This window comes from Emydura macquarii, unplaced genomic scaffold, assembly GCF_026122565.2.
Source record: "Emydura macquarii macquarii isolate MOO-44397 ecotype Brisbane River unplaced genomic scaffold, CSIRO-AGI_Emac_v2 contig_320, whole genome shotgun sequence".
In the NCBI taxonomy this organism is placed as follows: domain Eukaryota; kingdom Metazoa; phylum Chordata; order Testudines; family Chelidae; genus Emydura; species Emydura macquarii.
In genome coordinates this window covers 12,129,964-12,146,211 of record NW_027130457.1, presented here as the reverse complement: position 1 = coordinate 12,146,211, position 16,248 = coordinate 12,129,964, and the positions used below count along the sequence as shown (strand labels likewise).

At 38.8% G+C, this 16,248-nt stretch overlaps 1 protein-coding gene across 3 annotated transcripts in view; it reads right to left on the bottom strand.

Annotated features, from left to right (window-relative positions):
• Positions 1-16,248, bottom strand: part of SEMA5A (semaphorin 5A) — a 546,230-nt gene that overhangs the window by 27,022 nt on the left and 502,960 nt on the right. For all 3 annotated transcript variants that reach the window (XM_067529505.1, XM_067529521.1, XM_067529514.1), the window contains exon 18: positions 5,212-5,382. In XM_067529505.1, the coding sequence (XP_067385606.1) occupies positions 5,212-5,382 (171 nt within the window). The remainder of the gene's footprint in view (positions 1-5,211; positions 5,383-16,248) is intronic.

The following is a 16,248-nucleotide window of genomic DNA, read 5'->3' as shown; positions in this document are numbered from 1 at the left end:
CTCGGTTCTGTGAGGTTGTTCCAGGGCATCAACCAGCCTGTCAAAACTGGTGCTTAGATATTAATGGGGGCTGAGTGGTAGATACTGATGAACTAAATTAACTCCTCCTCTGAAATCGTGATTTCTTTTTGGATGGTTTATAACGTCTCTGAAATGTGGAGAATGAAGCCTCTGTGTTATCTAGAATATATTAAACCTTCTTTTGTTTGTAGGTGTGTAAATCCCAAGAGATCTCAAGTTGGTTCATCTGTGGATTCAGTGAAGAGTTTGAGACCATTGAAAGGAAGGTCCTTTTGAGGACCTGTGCAAGAATGCTCTCTGCATGACCACTGCCACAGAGATGGACTGAACAGCAATGTCTGCAGAGTCCAGTGAGCGCTGCAGAGATGATCTGGCTTATAATATGTTCTCATTAATAATAGCCTGAAACTGCTCACACTGATCAACTGGTAGATATTTTATAAAGGTGGTAAATTTGGCATAATTTGAATGGTTGTATTTAGCCATTAGAGCCTGATAGTTTACAATTCTAAACTGCAAAAGTTTTGCAGATGAGCAAGTCTCATGGCCAAACAGTCAAGATATTTTTGATCCTTACTACATGGAGTGGCTTTAGGGCCTGTTACATTCATTCACAACCTCCACAACTAGGGATTTGGATGCAGGATGGATGAACAAAAATTCAGAGTCCTTAGCTGGGAATATTTTATCAGTCCATTCAGATGGTGGTGGTATCACTGCTGGGCTCTGCCAGACGGTCTTGGCAGGATCCAGTAGGGTCCCATTGATGGGCAGGGAAACATGGACAGAAGGAGTCCATTGAAGGATATCCAAGAGTTTATACTGTGACTCTGTGACTTCCTTCAAGAGGATCTGTAGGAAATCTGCATTATGTTTAATTGACTCCTGGAAGTCTCAGAAATCATCAGCTAAAGAAGGTGGGAGAGGTATAACCATCTCATCTGGGGAAGAAAAAGAAATATTTGTTTGTGGGGTAGCCTCCTTATCTGCTCTGGCCTCCTGCTCCTCAAAGGATTCTTGAATGTGAGGGAAGCGAGGAGGGATAGATAGAGTAGAATTTCTTCTTCTGTATCCCCCACAAGACAGTATAGGGGCCCCCAAAATACTTTGGCAATATGGCAAATGGGGGTCCATAGGACATGGGGATAGCATCACTGCTTTAACCAGATTGTGTGGGGCATATGCTCATCTTTGATGTAACTGCTCCCTTTCCTCAAAGGCGGGAGAAAGGAATTCCCTCATTGGGTGAAAAGGGGATTCCTAGGCCAAAACATGTGATTCAGAAGAGACTTCTTCTTTATCAAGCGGGGAAGCCACACCACTCTCCGAATGTGTGAAACAGTTGAGTGTTACTGGGAAAAGGTCCAATATTAGTGAGTGTGCTTCTGTCAGCACAGACAGTCTTTTCGTACCAACTAGCAGTGGAGAATCTGGCTTATCTGAATAAATGTAAATCTCTAGAATATCTGAATTCCTGTAGTACCAGGTAAATTTGAAATATGGGGCTATGTTCCGCTGTCAGTACCAAGGATGTAAGCTGCTCCATCTGGTCTCTTCTGGTAGATATAGTTGGTACCAATGAGGATGTCCTAGAAGTGCCAAGCTAGTATGAGAGGCATGGCATTTACCTGGTACTGAGCATGTCTTGGAAGTCAATGTAGGTACAGACAATACCAAAGGCATTGTAGGTACTGCATTCTTAGAAGAGGAGTGCTTAGACTCCTATGATGCTGAGTTCTGCTTCTGCAGTACAGATGATCTTGGTACTGGAGCTTGTTTGGTGCCCCTATTCTTAGAAGACCCTGGAGCCATAGGAATGAAGTCAGTGCCTGAAGCCTTAGTGGTACCCAGAGTGGGTCTCCAAAATGGTCTTACTTGGAGGAGATCATGACTTTTTTTAAGGAGACTCCTTCTGGGGAGAATGGGTTATCTTTTTATGAGCCTTCTCCAAGGATTTTCTTAGACAGATTAAGGTGAATGTGCTGAAGTTGAAGAGGCACTATGCTCACTCCCATACTGATGTCCAGAGGGATTCTGGCCTGGATCTGAGGCTGGATGTAGAGAGTGTTCCATCATTAAGAGTCAAGAGTCTTATTGCTCGATTCTTCCTAGCCTTTAAAAGCAGAGCAAATGGAGCACTTTTGAGGGACACGCAACTTCCCCAAGCAGCAGATACAAGGGGAGTGCCTATCACTGATCCAGATAGCTTCCTGGAAAGTTTGAAGCCCAGAGAGCCAGGCATACCCCAGAGCAATGGAGATCTGGGGAGAAGGTTCCTACTCCCCAAGGGGGAAGGAATTGAGACCGATCCCTCTAAAAGAAGACAGACAGATAGATGAATTAGAGTAATTCATGGTTTCGAGTAGAAAGACAAACTAATGCTCCATTTCAGGCTAAGGTGGTTGAAGAAGGAACTGAGGGCAGTTCAACCACATAGCCCTATATAGCTTCGATGAAGGGCATGAGGACATTTAAGGTGCATGCACAGGTGCAACAGGCACTACTACCAAAAATCTGTGATCAAAGGCACATGGAGTGTAAGCACACCTGAAGTTGAGCACATATGCAGACACTACGTGAAGAAGAATCAACATTTATCCAAGTTCTTCTCCAGGAGAACTGTGTCTTTCTTTCTAAAAATTCAATTCCTTTGTCCATTATTTGTGTGTTTGAGTGACAGATCCCAGGCTAGAATGTTATTTCTCTTTTGATGCAGCCACAAATGCATTATTCTAAGTAACCAATCTTGTTGTATGCAATATTGCATAGTATAGATGCTATTGCTACAGATAACATTCAGCGATATGCTATACATACAGCATTACTGATCAATGGTAAAGACATTCCATTCATTGTAGTACGATTTAGTTTACTTAAAATTTAAAAATAGGAATATAAAATTGAAAAGACAGTCTGAGAAATAGTTGTGCATAAACAGTTCTGTAGTTGTTTTTCAAGTGTAAATATCTTGGTCACTTCCATTTGTATCTAACATTTAAAAAAACCCCAAAATACCTGAATACCTACTGAAGGTCAGCTGCATGTAAAATTTAATTTTCTGTTAGTTAAATTCTGACAAAATAAAACTGTTTGAAATTGCAAGAGCCCCTTTTTTCTTGTTCACAACTTAAAAACACTGTAAAACAATTATCCACATTATTTTTTGTATAAAAAATTCCACCTGGGTTTCTAATTCCCAGATGCCAAGTTTCAAGCAAAGATCTGTTTGACATGATTACACTCCTTTCCCTCCTTAAATCTTAGATGTGTACACTTGTTTTAAAATACAGATCCTCTGTCCTGCAACCTGATCAGCAAGGGCAGACTCCTGTGCTTGTGTGTCATACCATCAAAGTCAATATGGCCCTGAGCTGGCACAGCGGTCTTCCCACATGGAACAGTTTGCAACACTGTGGTCACAGTTTTGGCCCATAATGGATAATAAGAACAATAAAAGAGAAACTGTGAAAACTAGCTAGTGCATATAGTAATGGCTACTTTTCAAACTAGACCATGACTAGTTGGAAGATGTATTGTTTTTGAGGGGGAACAGAAAAAAACAAACTGCAAATTTTCATTTAAAATTTAGGTTAGTTTTTATTTATATCTGAATATTAACAAAGCAAAGAGGTATTTGAGATATCTGTGTCATACTCAGATGATTAAAAAGGCTTTAATGTAGATAAACAAATTTTGTTGAAAAAAATAGATTAAGAATCAATTCATAATAAGCTAAAGAGCACAAGTTATAAATGTCTGAAAACTGAGGTTGCTAATGGAAATGCTGACAGACCATTAACTATAGCAGCACTACAAGAAAGACCACTATTATAATACTGGAAACAGTGCTATGAACATGACAGTTCTGACCTTTTAAAAATGCTTTAAGGATCTGAGGCTGCTGTGATAATTTTTAAGTACATATATACTCCAGTCTTCTTGAGGAATCAAATCAACAACAGATTTCTATTTTCACTTTTTAAAATCCAAGGTGGAAAAGTTAAGTTTGCTGAAATTTTGATAAAGCAGGTGCTATTTTATTCCACTGAAAGACATGAAGTATTTAGACAGGGAAATCACCTGTAATTTTAGTTTGGATAATAGCATCTATAAATTCACACTTTTGGCCCTTGTACCCTCATGTGTATAACCTCATCTCATAAGAAGTAAGTTTATGCCATAAAGTTTAGAAAGTTTAGAAATCCCTCAGTTGAGTAGGTAATGCAACATTGCTGCTAGCAGACATTACTTTTTTCCAGTGATCAAGAACAGAAGGTGTTAACTGTAACCTGACATATCCTGTAACCACTATCCTAGTGGTTCCTTTGCCTTGACTTACCGTTATACATGTGACTTTTAACTTTTTACTTCTGATTTTTTTTATTAATATTTTCTTTTCCTTGTTTTCTTTTAACATTTCAAAGCCACTTGGCAAGGGTCAAAAGACAAACAAAATGACAGATGTCATTGTCCACTTCTAGTACTACATATTGATATTACAGTAGTGCCCAGAGTCCCACTGTGCCAACTGCTGTACAAGTATGTACAAAGATGCAGTTCCTGCCCCAATCTAAGAAAGCATTTTACAAAAGTTACCATTTTTCTGAATGTGGAACTAGATTGCACTAAACTTTGCTCCCATTTCCTACTTCATAAGGGCTTACATAATGTTGATTTAAAAATGATCTTTTTTAAGATCAGGCGCTAGGGCCTCAGTTGGCGTGAATTGATACAACTTCATTGAAGTCTTCAACATTACACTGATTTATCTCAGCTGAGCATCTAGCCTCAGAACTTTTGCTTGCCCTACAACACCCAGTACTATAAATGAAGTGTTTGTTGCACTGTTATAGCTAAAGATCTTTAAAGGCACCAATCTTTTGTGTGTAGAACTACACCATTTTAATTTATCTTGACCTGAAACCTGGTAACTAAACTGACAGTCTCTAAAAACTTCTTTTAACATTATACTAGGGCTACCTCATGTGGGCCAAATTCTGCCCTTAGATGTATATTCATAGCAAATTCATTGTAAACTGATGTGCATGTACCAGAGGACAGAAAGAATTTGTTTCTAAATGTTTAATATGTTTATAAAGAAATAATATACTTCATTGAACAGGTTGAGCTGTAGCAGCCCTATTCTATGGCACATTGAAAGCAAAGCAGTACTGGATGGATTTGTTGTACCTGGACAGGGTTGTGTGTTGCAAAGTGCCTCTTCAGTGTGGAGTCCAAGGCAGATGTCTCCTCCATAGGCTGGGGCTGGGTTTGTGCATGAGCGGGTCCTCATGTAATGTCCACCTCCACAAGTTGCTGAGCACTTTGACCATGATGACCAACAAGACCAGCCTCCATCAACTGGAAAGAAATAAAAACACATATTGTTCTTGGTCTCTGCATGGGTGAATCACTTAAATCAACCTGTCCTATTTCTGTTCTATGGGCATAAGCCTAAGTCTGCTGCAGTCAATGGAAGATTTTTAGGCCACATCTGGCAAAGGTCATGAATGGGATCAGGCTATGAAGCTCACTTCACATTCTGAGATTTATAAAATTATTGTCCAATGGAATCAAGATTATGGAACTACACCACGTGCCATCGGAGGTAGAGCATGATAGCTAAACCAGGGACAAATGCTTCCTCTTTTTTCCTTCTGGAGGAAAACAAAAATTATGTTTTATAAGTAGATATGTAATGAGCACAAAGGAGAAGTAAGTAGAGAGACGTAAATAGTGGTGTCGCCCAAAGACCTACACTGGGATCTATATTTATCAATGATCTGGAAAAAGGGGTAGAACAGTGAGCTGGCAAAGTTTGCAGATGATACAACATATTTGGACAAATAAGTACAAAGCAGACTGCAAAGAGTTACAGAGTGATCTCACAAAACTGGGTGACTGGGCAACAAAATAGCAGATGAAATTCAATGCAGATAAATGCAAAATAGTGTACATTGGAAAACATAATCCCAATTTTACATACAAAATGAGGGGGTCTAAATTTACTGTTACAACTCAAGAAAGAGATCTTGGAGTCACCATAGATAGTTCTCTGAAAACATCTGTTCAATATGCAGCAACAGTCAAAAAATCTAACAGAATGTTAGGAATCATTAGGAAAGGGATAGAAAATAAGACAGAAAATATCATAATGCTACTATATATATCTCTCTGCATGGTATACCCACACTTTGAATATTGCATGCAGTTCTTGTTGCAACATCTCAGAAAAGATATTAAAATTGGAAAAAGTACAGAGTATGGCAACAAAAATGATTAAGAGTATTAAACAGCTTCCATAAGAGGAGAGAAAATAAAGACTAGGACTGTTCAGCTTGGAAAAAAAACAACTAAGAGGGGATATGATAGAGGTCTATAAAATTATGAATGATATGGAGAAACTGAATAAGAAAGTGCTATTTACCCCTTCACATAATACAAGAACCAGGGGTCACCCAAGGATATTAATAGGTAGCAGCTTTAATATATTTATATATAAGGAACTACTTTTTCGCTACAACACACAATCAACTGGTGGAACTCATTGCCTGGGGACACTGTGAAGCAAAAAGCATAAGCAAGTTTAAAAAAGAACTGGATAAGTTCATGGAGATAGGTCCATTAATGGCTATGAGCCAAGATGGTTAGAGACGCAACCCCATGCTCTGGGTGTCCCTAAAAGTCTGACTGCCAGAAGCTGGGGCTGGATGACATGGAATGGATCACTCAATAATTGCCCTGTTCTGATCATTCCCTCTGATGCATCTGGTCCCGCCCAGTGTTAGACAACAGGATACTTGGTTAGATGGACCACTGGTCTGACCCAGTATGGCCTTTGTGTTCTTTAAAGCATAGCTGCAAAAGAATGACTAAAGTTGATGTTTCATAGACGTGGGCTAAGGAGTGTGGGTTTTGAGTTTCAAAATGAGAATAGGGTTGGTTTGGATCTGGATTCTGTAGGAGAGTTAAAGCTGGACAAGTGGTCAGGCCTAAGCTACAGGAAACGGGGTGAAGGCAAGGGGAAACCTTGTTTCTGTTAACTGGTGTGAATTTTAGTTAGAGTTTGTTATCTTTTTCTTCTTTTCCTCCCTTCCTGGCCATCTGTGCTGGAAATGAGCTTAATAAAATACCTATTGTTATTTCTGTGCAAGGCCTTGGTGGGAAGAAAGTATTCTCTTCCTTTCCCTCTGGCACACCTTTACTTCAAAGAATGTTAGTGTAAAATGTATAGGTTTTAAGGTGACGTGCCTGACCTCTGTATGGTAATCCTGTAAACAACAAGCAGGGGCAGGTATAATTATATTCATTATGTAGCTGTTCATATTCATTTTATAGGTGTCAATGTAACCAAATAAGGGTCTATGGGGAGTTGCTGAAAGTGTATATATTTATATACTGTTATGGATAAAAGAATTGTAAAGTAACTCCCTCATTGCTCACTCGAGGCATCGAGGTGGAACAAGCAGGCAATAAAGGGTTCTGTCTCCCCAGTCCACCCCGGGACAACCTGTTTGGTTATTTCTAACAGATTCCATTATATCGAAACCACAAGAATTGGAGGTGGTGTGGATATTTAGCCCATCTCTGATTTAAGCAGAAAGATGCATTCAGACACGATTCGTTCTCTGGTTTAAAGTTTAAAATGGTATCACCTTCTCTTTTAATGCTTATGTAAGAAAATAATTTGTATTGCCGGTACTTCCTTTCCTACTCTGAAAATTGTTTACACAGTTTTAATCTTCCCTGCTTTTCAGTCTCATGCAGTCCTCAGAGAGTTTTATATCAGGGATTCTTGTTGGGCTGACAGATAACACATGCATAACAAGAGCCTGGTTAAAAAGATACATAAAAGAGATTTACAATTACTTGTTGAAATAGGTCCCGTTTTTATGAAAAATAAATGTTGCATAGCTGTAGACTTAAATACATTTGCTGAGGATAAGAACTGCTATACGGAAATACACGAATAGTGCACACCTAGTAGATAATACCGCATGTACATCAGGTGTTTATGCCTTCACATAACTTGACATACCACTGTAAATACATGACTTCTGTGCATAAACGAGGCACATACAAATCAATGTGTATAACTGCACATACCTAACTTTGAAAATCAGGCACCAACTGAATTTCCTTTCACTGGCACCCTTAAAAAGTGGATGCTTACCATCAACAGTAGTTAAATTCACCACAGCATTTGCAATATTTCCCACTCTAGGCATAGAGAACACCAGATTTTTTATTATAGGTAAATACTCCCATTTTCTTACATTATTTATTTTAATGGTTATTCATTTTTATGCACTCTTTAGGAAACCTTAATTTATGGTTCATTGACATGGCTGAATATAGAATCTATGTACCTCTTAAACAGTACTGCAGTCTTAACTGTCTCTTTTTGAACCTTTCTGCTCTAAGAAGTCAAAGAGTATTTAAGGGTAAATATTCATATTTAAATTTTCTCATAGATAGAGACATTGCAGAATATTTAAAAGATACTGAGGATAAGTCATTTTGCTCAGAACACATTACATCACATAGACAACTGCCAAGTCAAACAGAACTGACTTAAATGGAAAGACTGTAATAGAAGGAAAATGAGTTTGGAGGATCTTTTTTATTTGGAAAATAATATCTGCCTGTGTAGCTATGGTGCCATATAATGAATATTCGTACATATAATGAATATTCAGTGTTTCATACTATTCAAGCAGGCATTTTAGTAGACTACACCTGTAGCTACTACTCAAATGAGCCTTTAATAGAAGTCATTAGCCTATGTAAAAATTTCCTTTCTATCGTGTTTTACAATGTACATTTATTGTACTGAGTTACCTAGGAAAGCAACAAACCATTCAGCCAACAATGCACTACATAAAGAACAGTAATTTAGATGTTTATGGTACCATGTAAACCATTTCTGCAAAATGTTACTAGCTTCTCTGCCTTCCAATAGCTCCTTAAAAAGAGACTATTTTGACTGATGGATCAGACATACAAAGCGTGACATTTTAAATAAATTATTTCCATTGTTAAGAAATGAAATGATTGTCACTTCCTCCTGGATTTATCCATTTGAGATAGTGCCAAATACTATAGTTATATAGGTTTAACCTATACCATCTAGAATACATTAATGTTATCATGACATATTAAAATGCCTATTTCCTTAGAATAACATTCTGACCCTTTATTGTAGCATCTCCATGCACTATTTAGCATAAAGTATGTCCACGGCTAAAACGGTTACAAATTTTTGTCGGTATAGGTCAAATATACCTCCTGAATATTTTACTTTTTGAAGTCATATCTTTATCTAAAAGCTGTTCTGCTATGAAGGCCCAAGAAGAATAACTACTATCTACTTATATTTCTATTTTCCGTCAGATGATATTGAGGTCCTAATCTTTTTATGAATACTCCTTTTTCTAACCCCAACAGCTAGCAACTCAGAAACATTCTTCTGCAATTTATATGCCTTTATGAATAGTTTCATAGATTCCAAGGCCAGAAGGGACCACTGTGATGATTAGTCTGACTTGTTGCATAACTTAGGCCATAGAACTTTCCCAAAATAAATTCCTAGAACATGAAAACTAATGTATCTCAATTTAAGATTGTCTAAAATTGCCTAGACAGAATAGAAGGTGCACAAATAATTTTACACAAATACTCTTCACTTTAATGACAATTAAAGGCACCGGAGCTGCCACCCCTCTCCGCACTTTCTGCATATATTTCAAAGGGTCAGAGTGAGATGCACAAAAATCTACATGCATGAAACGGACATCAGCATCTATTTCTGTGGATAACAATCTGTGCATAGACTTGAAAATCTTGTATGCCAGATTTCTGTTTAGGAGACAAGGTGGATGAGGCAATATCTTTTATTGGACCAATTTCTGTTGGTGAGAGAAACAAGCTTTCTAGCATACACGAAGCTCTTCTTCAGGTCTGGGAAATTTACTCAAGAGTGTCAGAGCTAAATACAAGGTGGAACAGATTGTTTAGCATACCTAGTTAAGACATATTTCATGGACCATTCAAGGTGAAGTTGCCCATTTAAAACCTCTCCAGTCAGGAGAGGGGAAAAAGTCTGGAGGAGGGAAGTGGGTAATAGGATAGTTGTAATAAGCCATAAATCACGTGCCTCTACTCAGTCCATGGTTTTTAGTATGTAGCAAAGCTATGAGTTTAACCTTGTAGGCTTGCCTTTTGAAGGTGTTATGCAGGTTTCCTTTGAGGATGAAGACTGAGAGGTGAGACACAGGGTGATCACAACAACAACTATGTGGATGAAATGAGACAATCACTATTTTCTCAATTGAACTCACACAGAAAAATGACAAAAGCAAAAACACTCTATCACCTGTGAGTGAACACATTTCGCAAAGCGATCACTCCACAGCTGATCTCTTAGTCTCCATCCTCAAAATAAACCTGCACAACACTTTCAAAAGACAAGCCTGGGAGTTTCAATTCACAACTTTGCTAGATACTAAAATCATGGACTGAACAGAGTAGATGGATTTATGGTTTATTACAATAATCTATTACCCATTTAACCCTCTTTCCCAGCTTCCCTCCTCCCTTTCTCCTCCTATGACTGGAGAGGTGTTAATGGGCCACTTTACCTTGAATAGTCACATGAAATATTTCTTAATTATTTATGCTAAACAATCTGTTCCACTTTGTATTTAGCTGTGACACACTAAATACATTTCCCAGTTGAAGAACACTGTGTAAGCTGAAAAGCTTGTTTCTCTCACCAACAGAAGCTGATCCAATAGAAGATATTACCTCACACACCTTGTCTCTCTAATATCTTGGGACCAACATGGCTACAACAACACTGCATACAGATTTCTGTTTTGTAACTACAATTATTATTATAGCTATATTATAAGCCTCAGGGTTGGGGATAGGGGAGAGATTGGACACAGTACAATAGAAAATGTGACACAGGCTTAATTGTAGTTGTGCTAAAAGGCACCATTATAATATCTGCTGTCTTTTCTACCTATTTAGGCTGCCATCATAAATTTCTAGTCCTCAAAAAAGCTGACAGAACTCCCCCTTTTATCTGTCCTCTGAACTTTTTCTTCTGAATAATAGGGCCTCATCATGGTTAAATAAGATCAAAGGAGTGGGTGTTTACTGCATGAGATTTTACAGGGCCTAAATAGAATTCTGTGGTTGCTTTCATCTTTCTATAATGTTGCTTAGCAACCTAGGGCCATCTGCTTTCTCATCATTTGTTGTCCATGTTGTAGAGTCCCTAATACATATTTAGCCTCTTATTGACGAAAAATAAAGAATTATGAAGAAAGCTCCAGACATTACATAATGTCTTTACATAATAGTATAGCAGAGCTGTTGGACAAAAACGGTAGTTAAATTAATTAATTCCACAACAATGGAAAATTGTTTTAAAATACTTGACAATTGTTCAGGTTGGTATGTTGTGGAGCAAGGCCTTTTCAATAAGCAAGGGTGTTCTCAAAACAATGTTTTCCTTTATAGGGATTGTTTTTTGTCTTCCTGAGCAAATAAGCAACTCCCTGCCTAACAGCTGTTGTCCTGGTTAATAAATATTGCTCCACAAAGATGAGAAAAAAAATCTTGGGAAAGAGGGTGTTCCAGGGAAAGCAGTCTATAGAAATAGGACCTCCTGTGGCTCCAATAAAATGTTCACATCACTGGACAATTTCCAAAAGACTATTAAGTAAACTGGCTAGCTTTCCATGCACTTTGGGTTTTACAAAAGAGAGGAAGGAATTATGAGCAGAGAGGGCGATCTTCTTCATTCACAAAAGAAGTGGGCTTTTACCCAGATTGTGCAGTATCCTTCAGAACTGAAGCTTTCATTATGGCTAAATGGAATTAGAATTTTGCACTAGCACAAATGTGGAATTTTAGGGTGCCTGGGAAAGTGGTGGATTGGAGACCGGACTCTCTGCTGCGCCCTTCTGGACTTGCAGACACAATCTGATTCCCAGCCACTCCACTTGCTTCTTCCCAAATCCTGATGGCTACCACTGGATTTCCCCTGACTATATGACCTGTGGGAAAGAGCAAAAACAAAAAATAAAATTTTTCAACCCCAGTTCTGTGCTGCCTCAGCCAACATTTGTAAATTAAGTGCTGCATGTAGGAGACAGCTGACTGAGAGCAATCCAGCAGCAAGAAAGGCAGAGTAATGCCTGTGGGGCAGTGTAACAGTAAGAGCTAAGGGCCAAAACCTGTGGGAAGGACTTTGTTGATTTAATGGAGTTTGAAGAGGTGAGAATAGCACTGAGCCAATTTTTTTTCTGGTGTATGAAGTTACCCCAAGGATGAATTTGGTCCATTACTTTTAAATATCTACCTCTTTTCTACAGACCATACTGTCTTCAGAGAAAAAGGTGGCAGAAGAAAAAAAGCAGCAGGAGACTAACAACTTTTTCAAAGTTGCATACGTTCTCCTATAATATTCTTACAGGAATTTTACAGTACTGAACTACTGTGTAATTTTATCTTCATGTTTACTGGCATATGACTATTTATTTTTAATTTATTAGATTTTTCATATTCTACATTTTTAATTTTTAAAGAAAAAAATAACAAAAATGGTAATAAAAATAGTGTGAGACTGAAAATCCCAAATATTGAAATAAGATACCAAAATTTCAAATCTTGAAAGCAGAATTAATCCATTTATTTCAATACACATTAGAATAACTGACTATGTACGTCCTACATTTCAGTATTCCAACCACATATTAACATCTTAAACAAAAGAAGAAACTCAACATAAATTTACAAATATTGTTCTTAATAATCAAGCTGTTTATTACCTTCAAATCCAGCATGATTCAGTCTCTCTCTGTACCACCAGAAAAAGGACATTATGCAGAGTTCTAACATGCTATTTTCCATGTTGTTGGACAATAACCTAAATGCAATTAACTCATTTTAACATGAATTAATTCAGATGACCATTCTTTCCAATGAAAACAACATTATCCTATTAATGTGAACTGGAATGTCACATGATATTAACAAATCTAAGCCACACTGGACCAACAGAGGAAATAATGTATGCTATTCCAGTAAAGGCTAGGATATAAACACATCAGAGAGAAGACTCACCAAAGATTTCCTATCTGAAGATTTCACACCCATATTTTAAAGGTCTGGGAAACCATGTGAAAGGCATTTCGTGGCTTTCCTTCTACAGGCTCTAGAATGTCTAGTTATGATTATCAAAGCTTTCAGACAAAACAGGCATGAAAATATTACATACATTCGTAAAGTATCCCTTAATTTCAAGGGAAGCTGTGGTTTTGTAGATTGAGCATGGAACTGAGACTAAGGAAATCAGGGTTTTATTTCCAACTCTGCCACCTACTGTGTGACTTTAGGATGCCAGTTAACTTCACTGTTCCTCAATTCTTCCACCTGTAAAAAGGTGGATGTACCCAACTTTGTAAAGGCCTTTGAGTTCTGTAGATAAAAAACACTCTATATAGCAGACCCTCCCTAATCCACATTTGTTTTAGCTGCACACCATCATAATCTGCAAAAAGAATTAATTCTCTCTCCATCTCACAACAAAGATTTAATAGCAGATGCTAAAGTCAGATCTCAGATGTTTTCATTATTTTTAAAAGATACAGTATACTACAACAAATTTACTACTATACTATGAGTATGAATATGAATAATTAAATTGAACTAGGACTGACAAAATAAATGAACCAAGTATACATTGTGATTTCTTATCCTTGCTTTTTCATTATGTTGCTTCATTTGGGCCTCAATCCTGCAAAGAACTCAGCATCTCCTGAGATTCACAGCATAAACTTTTCAAAAGTGATTTAGGACTCTACGTCCCATTCACTTTCTGTGGGACTTTGGCACTTTTGAAAATGTTATCCACTCTCACTAATTCCCAAATATCAATAATTCACAATGGGTGTCCCAATTAGTGAGTATCTAGTGTTAGTGCTAATTCTTTTTATTAGTTAAACTTCCATATTCTTTCCACATAGTTAAGTAAAAGATTTTTTAAGCATAAAAGGCATGATGGTCAAAAGGATATTAATTTGTGCAGAAGTTCCTGGGAACATGGGGACAGATGGACAGGAAAGGGAGTGCGGGGCGGTACTGAGATTCGGAGTGTGTATGGGGGGGGAGTGTCATTCCCTGTTCCCGAGCGCAATCCTGGGCCCCGCAGTGGCCGCTCCAGCCCTTCTGAGTTCTGCTCTCGCTACCTCCACCCTAGGTGTGCATGACTTTACACAGGGGTGGAGCCACCACAATATTTCCTTGCGAAGAAAGTAGGCCTCACTGTGCCCCCTGGTTCCACTACCCTGGCTGCACAGCAGTCGCATGCAGTGTTGTATATATTGCTAAATTGTGATGAGAAGGACAGGGAGCAAAATGGAACCTGAACCTCCATTAATGTGAACACAGTTGCATAACTGCCAAGTTATTCCTGTCTACCAGCAGCAGCAAGGCCAAAGGGCTAGACTGTACTTTTAACTATTAGCTCTGTGTCAAGGGTGGTATGAAAGAGCCCTGGGTAGGGCTTTTGCCTTAGAGAGAACCAATTCCTTCTTTTCTCTTCCTTTCTTCCCAGATGCTAATAATCTGCTACTGACCCTGTCCAGTAAAAGAGTACTTCCTCCCACACAATGGCTCAGTGACACTGGCCAGTATTTTGGGGACTAGGGCAGAACCAAAGCTTCACCCATTCCTTGCCCTTCTCTGTCCATTCCCTGCCCACTTGCTGTGAAGAGACAGTGCCAGACACACAGTCTCTGATTTCCCCTCTACGCCTGAAGTGGAGATGAAGGCAAACATGCATATGTGGGTGTGGCATTTAAATAACCTTCTTAGTCCACATAGAGCTATGTGAGGAAGGTACAGCAAAGCATCCCATTATCCCATTAGCATAATGAGAACTGTACTTAGACTGACTTCTCATTAATGTCTATTTTTCACCCAAAGTCTACCCCCTTAGAAGGAAAAAAGTGAGGGTCAGGCACCTTGACATTTACTGTACTCAGTATGGAGAACTGCTCCTAGCAGTTAACCATATTTGCCCCTGCCCATGTCCTCCACTCACATTTGTTCTGCTGCAATTCAATATGCAAAGACTTGCAGGACCAAGGCCTAAGAGTGAAATTTTAGAAACCCCAAAACAGCTGGAGTAATCAAACTTTATGGAACTGTCGTGAGAGGAGGATAAGGGGAATGAAATCCACTCACTACCACAATGATACACAATAGAGTTGCAAAGCAGCCCCTCCATAGCAACCATTATAACTGACCCTGTGGAATAGTGGCTGTTGCCCTCTGTTGGTCCTTGGACAATACTAGAACCAGAGCTCCCTCCTCTGGCCTGGACCTGTCATATTGCTCACTTCTTCACCTGTTTACCGGGATCAGCATGAAACTTACCTCCTCCCGCACAGGACTGCAATGCCTGAAGGTCCATCTCAGACACTCTACAAACAGTGACTTTTACTCTGACATATGGATTTGTTATCTACCGGTTAGCTTTCTGTGATTTTCATTATAATTACAAGCCTCAATTAATCTTTATACTTCTCCTATTATCATAGAATCATAGAAGATTAGAGTTGGAAGGGACCTCAGGAGATCATCTAGTACAACTCGCTGCTCAAAGCAGGACTAACCTCAGCTAAATCATCCCAGCCAGGGCTTTGTCAAGTCGCAGCTTAAAAACCTCTAAAGATGGAGATTTCACCACCTCCCTAGGTAACCCATTCCAGTGCTTCACCACCCTCCTAGTGAAAAACTTTTTCCTAATATCTAACCTAGACCTCCCCCACTGCAACTTGAGACCGTTGCTCCTTGTTCTGTCATCTACTACCATTGAGAACAGCAGAGCTCCATTCTCCATGGAACCCCCTTTCAGGTAATTAAAGGTTGCTATCAAATCCCCCCTTATTCTTCTCTTTTGCAGATTAAACAAGCCTAGTTCCCTCAGCCTCTCCTCATAAGTCTTATGCGCCAGCCCCCGAAACATTTTTGTTGACCTCCGCCGGACTCTCTCCAGCTTGTCCACATCCTTTTTGTAGTGGGGTCCCAAAACTGGACACAATAGTCTAAATGCAGCCTCACCAATGCTGAATAGAGGGGAATAATCACTTCCCTCGATCTGCTGGCAATGCTCCTACTAATGCAACCCAATATGCTATTAGCCTTCTT